Here is a 10,335-nt window from a genome sequence, read left to right as displayed (position 1 = left end):
CCCGAGGCGATCGCCGTCGGACTCGGAGGCGGCAGCGGCCACGGGAGCACCACGGCTCCCACGGCCGTGGCAGCGCTCGCCCGCCCACGCGCGGGAGCTCCCGCCGTGTTCAGCCGCCCGACCCTAGCCTGTTTGAACTCCCCCTGCTTCCTCCAGCCCGCATCTGTGCGACAAGCTGTCAGTAGTTTTTACTTTTGTTGTTGTTGTTGTTTTTTTTAAAAAAAAACAGGGCTCCCTCCTTTGTTTCAAACTTCCTTATGTGGAAAGCGGCAGGGAGCAGAGGAAGGGCGAGAGCCGCGTGTCGGGGGCGAGAGGAAACCCAGCGTCCCCCACGCACCGGGCACCCGTTGTCCAGACTCAGGGGTGGGAACTGAAAACTTCAGAGCTGGGTGTGCCTGGAGGCGCTGAGCTACATTTGCTTTGTACGGGAGGATACTTACATTTAAGAGAGCTGATGGGGGGGGTTTTGCCTTTAATTTAATCAATATGGAGCTTTCTGTTGCCCCGAAGGCACTCCATCTCTCTAGGGATTGGGTTTTGGTTGTGTTGGTTTGTGTTTAACATTGGCCCCTTCTGGGTTCACACTTACGAAATATCTTTGCTCTGCTATCACTGTTATTTCCTGCAATTTTGAACACACAGATCAGAAAAAGTTCTAATTGCCAGTATTGATCAAAACATTATTTTTCATCAAAACATTATTTTTCATGAATGCACTTCCCCTAAAAAAAACAAAAAAACAAAAAAAAACAAAAACCAAACAAAACACACACACATAAAAAAAAGAAACCTCAAACAAAACCTCACAACCCAGCCAAAGTCGTACTACTCTAACCAAAAACTTGAACTGAAATACAGCTTACTGATTAAGGAGGTGTGTATAAAGGGAAACCGAGGCAGAGAGTGATGCAGTTTGCTCTCGTGGCACAGCAAACGGGACAACTGGGATAACTCGGGAAGGGCGAGGCTGCAGCGCTGCGCACCTAAAGCAGCGTCCTGACCCCCCACGCGCCAGGTAACCGGCCCCATCCCGCTGGCGACCGCACCTGCGAGCAGCAGCAGAGCCCTGCCCGCACCTCAGCCCTCTGCTCCAAACCACCAGGGATGGAAACCTGGTCGCTCTCTCACACTAACCACTCGATCGCTTCCTCTTTCACTGATTCAATTCAAAGGCACAAAAAGGAGCGAACCTTTCACTAAGAAATGAGATCGTGCAAGACACACCACCCGCATTTGTAGGCTGTGTTTTGAGAAAGACATGGAGTGACTGGAAGCAAGCCAAGAGGAGAGCAATGAAAATCATCAGCTGTCTACAGAATGACCTGTGAGGGAAGAGGAAAGGAGCAGGGTTGTTTAGACTCGAGAAAACAGCTGCCATCTCATAATAGCCTTCAAATATGTAAGAGAGAAAGAATTACTGGGCTTGTACTGCAGGAGGGGAGTGAGTTTCTTCCTTCCAAACATGTAAACTGAGAAGTTAAGCACAGAAACAGATCATGTAGAAGGGGTTGTGAAATCTCCCTCAACGGCAATTTTTAAGAATAAACTGGAAAAGCTGGGGAGTGAATCCTACTGTGGGGTGGGGATGGAGAAGGTGACCTCTTAAGCATCCACTGAACCTCAAGCTCAGGGTAACGGTAACGAGAAAAATCAGTTTCCACTGATAGCTGGTGCTGCAACAGTTTGCAGAAGGAAAGTTGTTTACTCTCCCAGGACTGCATGAAATGTTTGAGTAGAAACTATCTCTTGAATGAATCCAAGGGAAAATATTCCAGTGTTCCTTTGAGAACACTGCCAAGGGCCAGAAGATAAGGTCTCTGCAGATATTGCCACCAGCTGAAAGTATATTCAGCTGCCAGACAGTCCACGTTGTTCCAGAACTAGCAGATAATCCAAAAATCACTAAAATCACTTGTCAGCCATGGAAGCAAGGAACAGGATATCCTGACAGAAAGCACTCTTCCATTTAGCCCTGTAGATAACTCTTGTTGAAAGCTTTCTGCTCCGCAGCCAAATATCCCAGACACAGAGAAGCTTATTCCAACACAGGAATCGCCAGGGAGCACCCGACCTACCGGCCCCCGCAGCGGGGCAGAATCTGAGGCTGGTCCAGGAGACGACGGCAGAGGAAGAGGCCAGCAAGGGCTGAACGCAGCAGACTGACAGTGCCGAGGTGGCTGCGATAACTCCCTGCCCCATCTCCACTCACACCTTTTGTGATAAAAGTGAAGCAGCAGCGGTACCAGCAAGGACAAACACTCAGAAGGGGCAGGCAGGAATGCAAGCTTTTCTTTTCTTAGAGGCAGTTTGGAAGCTACCTCATTAACCCAGAGCTGAAGGTACTTTCTGGTTTCTGTAAATCCAAAGCCCCGTGAGCTTGGCCGCTGCTGTGCCCTCTAGTGGGACTCTTTGCGTTTCGTGAGGGGAAGCTTTTCCTCTGTCTGGTTGCTGTCTTTTAACTAATTTGTTCACATAATGTATGCAACATTTGGTTAGCTCATTCTGAAAAATGATTAACTGTCAGAAAAGAGGCAATGCTAGGATATCAACAATCAGAAAGATTACTCATGACACTTGAACAGTAATTATTTGAATTTTAACAGAAATTCACCCAAGAATGCAGAAGGTATATCTAATAGAGTATTTCTGAAGCGTGTTTGCTCTTGTGAAAGGAGAAATGCTGGAAATTAAATCAGTTATATGCTAATCCAAGGGTTAATTAGAGATAAAGCCATCATTTGAAACGCTGGAGAAAACACAAGGAGCTAAACAATCGCCAAAGGGCAAACAAATCCAAAGTCCGTACATTTCTTGCAGTGCCTGCCTGTGCAGGCAGTGGTATTTTGAATATGTTTTTCTCCTTTCAGTATCTATTAATCTCATCTGCTGTGCACAATGCTATCACAGAAGCTTTGCTAAAGGTAACTCACTAATGAGAACTGTAGACTGACAACTCGGGCAGCCCAAGGTCCTTAGAGGAATGGGCAACACAGACTGACCCTCGGTTCAAGGTCGTTCTTCAGAAAGGATCTCTCTCAGCTGTGGGAGCAGAGGCTCGCCTGCCCACGGGAACAAGCCAAAACTAGGTCATTTCTGAAGTCAGCAGCAGCATATTACGCCCATCCTGTCTAGACATGTTAAATAGGTAAGAGCAGAGACTCTAACTGTTCAGAATTGTAAGCTGAGACTTGATGACGTGCGAGTACAGGCTAATATAATGTCCACTTTCAAGGCACATTTTGGACAAAAATGGACCAATATTCCTATATATATAGCCTAGGGCTGTTTGTCAAACCTACATTGTCAGTATTTCAAGGTACAGTGGCTTTGGCCTTTCGGGAGCAGCCTGGAGTTCCGGAGCACTTCTGGAGCAGAGCAGTGGGACAGACTGAGGAGATAGCACGGTTTTCCCATTGCGCCATCAGCTTCTGTACCATCCTACCGGACACAGCAGGGGCAGCACAGCGAGTTTTGCAAGTGAAAATTATATTCCCTGCCCCTCCCCCCCTCAGTTAATTATCAGTGATGCTGCCGAAGTAACACTAAAGCAAGTATTCTGTTAAATAAGTAGTTCAAGCGTCCTGCACAGTGCTTAGGGAGGTTTTACAACAGTTTTTCACAGAAATATCACTCAGAAGCCTTCAGCCCTGAAGATGACACCCAAGCGGCACAGTTACTGCAACTGATATTTTTTTCTAAAGAGATTCAAACCTTTTGTTACCGCCAAAAATTGTAACAAGGTGAAATTTGGCACTAAACAGAGAGAAAACAGTGCTCATGTTCTTTCACAGAGATAAGTTTGTTTGCAGATTCTGGTCTTTGCAAAAAGGGATGAACTTTCCCCACTAAGTCTGAGTCATCTGCTTGGCTTAGTGGCAGAGACCAGATCAAGAATAATCCTTGTATTTCCTTTTTCTAACAGCTAAAAATCCTTTCATGTAAAGGGCTCTGGTAGTGGGGCTGTTTCATCATCAATTTATGTTGACAAATATAGCTATACCCATGACATATAGATACATATTCTTTTCCTACTCAAAACCCACATTAAGAAAGTAACTGAGCAGCCATCTAAACTGGTTTTCACCCTGGTACACAGAAAGCCCCCCAGGGTTTGCAGACTGCCTTCCTGGAGCCCCTTGCTTAAGCCAGAAAAGCTAGAGTGTTCTCAGACAGCACACACTGCTTTAAAATGGTGCGTGCCTGAGCAGACAGTTTAAGGGGTCCACAAACTGACGTTAGAAACAAAACCTTGCTTTGATCCAAATGCCAGGAATCCGTGTCACCATGAAACTCTGCAATATTGGCTATGAAAAGTTAACTGCATGCAGGAGTCCACAGTTGCTACCCATCTAGGAACGATTAGCTTAAAATCAGTGCATCCCTAAGAATAGTTCAAGAACTACAGCGGTATTAAGAGTGATATGCAACAACTACCGGGGAGAAACAAAAGGCTTATCAAACCCAGCAACTCAGCAGCCACCGACTGATGCCTGAGGCAGCAGGACAGGAGAGAGGCAAACAGGCAGCAGGCCTTCCTTAGGATCCTTTCAAGCAAGCTGAAGACATAAGCCAAACCAGGAGTCTAGTCTAAAGAATATAGACTAAGAAGGTAACACAAAGACCCCAAAAATGTCATTCACTTGGTTTATTTTGTTCATCAGGTTTGTAAATTACTCCCATTAGGACAAGATCTGCTGTGAAAGTGGTCAGCGGAAGAATACTATGCAGGCTGGTCAGTGAAGTTAAATTTGTTCACAACCAAGCGGCCACAACTGTTCATGGGGGAGAGAGGGACACCACAACCTGTTGCAGAATCTCTACTGGGCATTTCAAGTTCACACCAAAGCAGGGTCTCAGCGGATGGATGGCTCCAACACACTCTATCCAGCAATAAATTTCCTACAATAAACAGAAAGCAGTCATTAAGCAGTGCTTCCTGCAAAGTGTTACAGCAGCCAATACTACAGACAGATCTCCAGAGCCTCCAGCACGGAGGCCCAAAGCTCCTGTTACAGAAGCCCACGGGCACAGCAAGCGCAGGCCTGCAGTCTCTTCGGAAGGAATCCCAGGCCACCAGAGACATCCTCTCCCTCTATTCCTCTAGAGGAATACGCTCTTTCCAGATGATTTATGTATAACACATCAAAGCTCTTGTTCCAGAACAGAGAACATACGCTGTGGTGTCAGGAACATATCAATGTTCCTACTACTGGCTAAGACAATTTTTAAGTAAAGAAAGCCCTTACTAGGTAATTTAATTGCCTCTACATGACTTGAGAGCTTTTCCATTGACTTGTCTGTAAACATCTTTGGTCATTCAAGATGCTACAAGAGCATCTTACTTCCTTGGAAAGTTTAGTTTGTCTTTTGGTTACACAAAGGATCTATGGGATGCATATTTTGAAAATGGGGAAGAAATAGTAAATTGTTTAAACTTCAGCAAGTATGGAAAAAGACTTACAAAAGTACTAACAATCGCTCTGTGACTGCCAGACTCACCGAGTTCCCTGTAAATACTGTGTAGCTTGAAGGCAAGTATCTTTCTTTCATTTATCAACATTTAAATGTGATTTATTCTGACCAGAAGGAACAAGTATTGAGATGTATAGTTTCCTCTGGAGCTTTTCCCATCAGCATCCTTTAATGCAAGGAAGAGATCTTCCTAACTCCTTTCTGTCTGCAGTAAGGAATAAAAAACTTCTAAGCCTGCCTACTACACAAATATGCATTCAGAGGCCCAGCAGAACGTATCATCTAATTGCTGCTCTAGCTTTATGGATTGTCAGTCTTATAGAAGTTTCAGAACAGCACATTTCATATGCAGTTAAAGAAGGGGGGGGGGTGAAACAAACCTTGAAAAAGCCAATTTTCAATGATTTTGCAGTACATAGGAACCAGCTCTGAACATTCAACTTCTAGTAACAGTCACAAGGAACAGAAAGGAGCGTGAATTTGCCTAGCAACAAAACTAGTCATGAGCTTTCTACCTAGGAAGAGATCTGTCAAAAGGTCCAGATTACTACAGAAAACTTGATGTGACTTCTCAGGATCCACATTACATTGTGAAAAATCCACTGCTTGCAAAATAATCACTTGAAAAACATATTCTTACTAATATTTAATCCTTCTGGCATTCTGTGAAGCCTCATATATAGTAAAAAAAAAAAAGTCCTCAATAATCAAATTGAGTAGTTCTGGTTTGGACCAACAATATGATTGTGCTCTGGACAAACAGGACACATCAACTGTCACATAAACACTCTACTACTTCAGCTAACAGAGGCACAAACAAAACTTACCATTAGAGGGATGCTTAATCGTCAGTTTTAAACTTGCCACTGATGTAGGGAACATACTGAAGGATCAGCTTCCAGTCTGTGACCCATATTAAACCAGTACCAGCTACACCACCCCATGTAACGAGGGTGGGAGTCCTAAAGAAGAGACACACACACGTGCAGGTAAACAACATTAATTCTCCACGATGAAAGGCCCAGCAAATGCTCATTGCTAAGGTACTTGGGAAAGCCATTTCAATCAAGAAAAAAGCTTGGCAGAAATCTTGAAAGAATCTCACATAGACAGAAAAGTATTAGTTCCCAGGGTGGTCAAGGTATTTTACAGGAAAAGGCTGATATGCTTTTATTTAGAAAGGACAACACCAAGTTAAGCAAACACACACTTACTTGTTTAACTATTCTACTGCTATAGCTCACATCCTCTTTATTCTGGCCCGCAGGCTACTTCACTCTCCCTCACACACCTGCTGGCGCTGCGACAAACATTTACAGCTCTGAAACTCTGGAGAAAGCCAGAGCAGCCAAATCCGCCTCGGCCACCGCACCGCCGGCTACAGCCCCCTCCCCGCCCTTCACACCTGGGGCCAGCGGACCCCCGAGGGAACACAAGAGCCGCAGAGCAAAGCGGAGGGGGGACGGAAAACGCTCGGGAAGCCGGTCAGGCGCCTCAGGTGAGCGGTGCGGGCCGCGGCCCGTCCCGGCGGCCACGGTGAAGGACGCGGAGCAGGCCGCGAGTCCTTGACCGGGACCGCCCGCGGCCCGCCCCGCGCACCCACGGCCCACCGTGAAGGATCCCCGGGGCGGGGCGGGGCGGACCGAGCCGAGCCGGGCCGGGCCGGGCCGGGCCTTGCCGAGCCTCACCAGTTCTGAAGGAGCTGGACATAGCGCGGCCCCAGCAGCCTGCTTAGCATCCCGCCGCTGCGCCCAAAGTCACCCCCACTGCGCACGCGCGGCCGCGCCGCCGCTCCTCAAAAGCCCCCGCGCGTGCGCGTTGAGCGGGGCTGCCCGCGGCGCTGCCTGACTCAAGCGGCGTTGTCATGGCAACATCCCGCCTCCAGCTCATCGTCCGTCATGGCTGCGGGGCGCGGCGCTGCCCCCGGCCCCGGCTGGGGAGGGGACAGGAGCCCTGAGGGGATGGGCCTGTCCTCGCCCTGAGCTGGCACTGCTGCTCATCCTCCGTGCCCGGGAGAGTCGCCCCTTCCCACAGCGGTTTCCCCAGTGCCCGTCGCTGCCTCTGCAAATCCTCCTCGTCGCTGCCGCTCGGCCTCTCCCAACGGGAGAGGGAGTTCCAAGCCAGATTTCCAAGCCAGATTTTTTCAGCAGAGGGTCCTAAATCCGCCGTCAATTCCATAACGCTCCTCAGGCCCTGCTCCAAGCCAGCTCAGCCTCTTGCGAAGCTGCAGAAAGTCCTGGGGGGACGTCAGAGCCCGAAGGTCTCATCGGCCGGAGACCTGCGGCCGGGCCGCAAACGCTTCCCGCGCTCCCCGTGCAAACTGCAGTAACGGTGGCCAGCAGCCACGCCAGCACCCACCACCTTCCCTCACCCCCTGCGCTGGCTGCCGAGAGCTGAGATTCACAGAGCAGAGCCTGTTGCGAAAATCCAGGTCCTGTGTTTTCTCACCAGCACACGGAACAACTATTTTATCGGTCCTTTGTGCGACTGACTCAACATCACGTTTCATCCTGACGGTTCGAGTGATTCTCTGCCGCGGTGCCAGCGGGGTTACTGAACCGTGCAGACTTTTGGGTTCATTTCTGCAAGCTGTTTCCCCGCTGCCCACGCACCAGCTGGTGCACGAGGAAGCCGGGTGGGAGCTTTGTGGTGTGCATTCCTGTAGGAAACCAGTGCCTCTGCCACAGCCACCATGTTACCGAGGCTATGGGGGGAAGCAAGGCCGGTGAACAAGCTCCGCAGAGGTTTTAATGTCTCCATGGAGTCATGCGCACACTGGAGACTCTCAGCTTTCAGTCTGCACTGAAAGTTTCCTAGATGCCAAAAAAAACCCCCAAACTAATAACAAACGCGAAATAACTCAAAACTTAAAAGGCAATGAAAAGCAGCTCAATGTTTATCTTTCCCAAAAAGCCTCGGGGTTTTGAAGGCAGTTTGAGGAGGGTTGTGTATCCTACTGCTTTACCCCAGTCAAGGCAGACAGAGAAAGATCCAGTAATACTACCAATTTCCTGGTTAAAATAAAACAACGGCAATATTAGCAGCTCATCTTTTCAATATATTTTGCTGTCATCGACAGTTCGAGGACTGTGCACAGGTATTTGCGGTCTGCTCTGGACACCATGCTGCAACACCACGCTTGCTCCTTCCCTGCAGAAAGTCCTTTTAGCTGTTGGGAGAATGTTCACACTGCAGCAGGGACAGCTATACCTTCAAAGCCTGACTCCTGAAGGTGAGGGTCACTTTCTTCTCTCGGTGACTTCTGTGGCAGAGGTGTCATTTTAAATTCAGAAGCAGAAAATAAAGGGCAGTGAGCATGGTTGTCCAGAGCTGCCTTCGGGACACCACAATAAAGCACAAAGCTGTGTTCAACCACTAGAACAAGTGATCTGCATCTCTCAGGCCACCAGAGCAAGTGAGGATGTCTCTGTCGATGCTTTGCATTAACAAAAATCACTCCCTGTTTAAAGCAGTGCGGTGGAGGTTTCTGCTCTGAGAGCAGGCGGCTCTGCGATAGCGTGTCCTTGCTTTAAGGACAGTTCATGGCCATGTCTGGCAGTGCCAACATGACATGACGTTTGCCCACAGGATCTGATTGTCTCATCCCACTCTTTGACCCATCTCCAGTGAGAAAATGCTTCCGACTGTTCGCCCATGGACTTCCAGCTCCACGTCAGTTGGTGGCCACTTCTTGGATCTTGGGCAAACTATTTGGTCTCCTGCATGTTGCTCCTTGCTCCTGCTCTCACCTGATCTCCCAGCCCTGCTCTGGCCGCCGTGTCTTGCCTGCTTTACCAGCTTTGTGCATCTCTGGGTGCCCACCTTGCAAGCTTCAGCCTTGCTCCCAAGCACGCATTTCTTCCTTGTCTGACTCTGGTACAGCCTTGGTTTCTTGGTCCTCCACCCTTCCTTTTGCTGATAGGGGCGGATGGCTCTCCTCCTCACTCTGGTGAAGCCCATCACCCCCTGGCCTGGCAGCTCATATCTCAAATTGCTCAATAACAAAGGTATTTGGTGTCTTTAAACAGTTTGGTTTATCTGGGCCTGCCCTGGCTTTTAACCAGCTCCACAGAAAAGAGCAAACAGGCCCAGCACAGGCTTCGGCTGCACAGCAAGGCAACGCCCAAGGCTGAGCTAGCTCTTCTACGTGACAGCACGCAGGAAACGACCCCTGTGAGGAGGGAGCAAAGGCAATGATGAGGTGAGTCCCATCAGTCCAGCCAAGGAGACACAGAATTGAAAGGACTATCATTCAGTGCACTCAGTGCAGCTCAGGAAGGGCTGCTGAGAGAAGGGCAGCCAGGGCTCAGTGAGATTTAACCACTGCAAGAGCCACTGCTCAGTTAATTTGGACTGATTTTTCTGCTTGGCCCTGTGCGGACAAGCCCCGAGCTGGAGCAGCTCAGCAGAAACAACAGGCAGCAAACCTGAGAAAGGAGGGCTGCTTTCAGGCAGCATCTCCTCTTTGGAACCTGGGTCTTGGAGAGGGTTTGCAAGGGCTCGGTGCTCCTGGATGGAGCTGTCACAAATGTTTCCCCCCAAAGGTAGTTGCTAACGTGCCGAGCGAGCTGATGGCAGAGGGCTAACCCAACCACAGAAACCACAAGGGTTGAAGCTGTGATGATTTGGGGAAATACCTGCTGATCAGAGGGGCAACCCATCAGGGACCTGCCTGGTGAAGCCTGGAGGGTGCGGGCAGGGAGAGCCCGGCTGGGCAGCGCAGTGCAGCGGTGGGTTCGAAGATGCCGTGGCCGGGGCTGGGCCCTTGGCAGAGGGTGACGGAGAGAGATCCTGCATGATTCAGCCTGGCCAGGGCACAGCCTCACCCCACGGCCGAGGCTGGGAGGGTGAGGACCTACGAGG

The 10,335-nt window shown here is 49.3% G+C and overlaps 1 protein-coding gene across 1 annotated transcript; it reads right to left on the bottom strand.

Annotated features, from left to right (window-relative positions):
• Nucleotides 1–4,630: 4,630 nt before the first annotated feature.
• LOC104369088 (cytochrome b-c1 complex subunit 10) lies at nt 4,631–7,278 on the bottom strand. The gene is made up of 3 exons (XM_042795135.1): nt 7,161–7,278; nt 6,300–6,434; nt 4,631–4,899 (listed from the first exon to the last, which is right to left on the bottom strand). The coding sequence occupies exons 1-2, from the start codon at nt 7,208–7,210 to the stop codon at nt 6,314–6,316; spliced, it is 171 nt and encodes a 56-aa protein (XP_042651069.1). The 5' UTR covers nt 7,211–7,278; the 3' UTR covers nt 4,631–4,899; nt 6,300–6,313.
• Between the last annotated feature and the right edge of the window lie 3,057 nt (nt 7,279–10,335).

This window comes from Tyto alba, unplaced genomic scaffold (genome assembly GCF_018691265.1).
Source record: "Tyto alba isolate M040663 unplaced genomic scaffold, T.alba_DEE_v4.0 Super-Scaffold_20000042, whole genome shotgun sequence".
In the NCBI taxonomy this organism is placed as follows: Eukaryota; Metazoa; Chordata; class Aves; order Strigiformes; family Tytonidae; genus Tyto; species Tyto alba.
The sequence above is the reverse complement of the archived record's forward strand: the minus strand, read 5'-3'. Positions and strand labels throughout refer to the sequence as shown.

Excerpts from the sequence above, each read along its gene's own strand:
- LOC104369088 (XM_042795135.1), bottom strand. The coding sequence starts at position 7,210 with ATGCTAAGCAGGCTGCTGGGGCCGCGCTATGTCCAGCTCCTTCAGAAC. Across the intron at positions 6,435-7,160 it reads GTCCAGCTCCTTCAGAACTG|GACTCCCACCCTCGTTACAT; the intron begins GTGAGGCTCGGC and ends TCTCTTCTTTAG.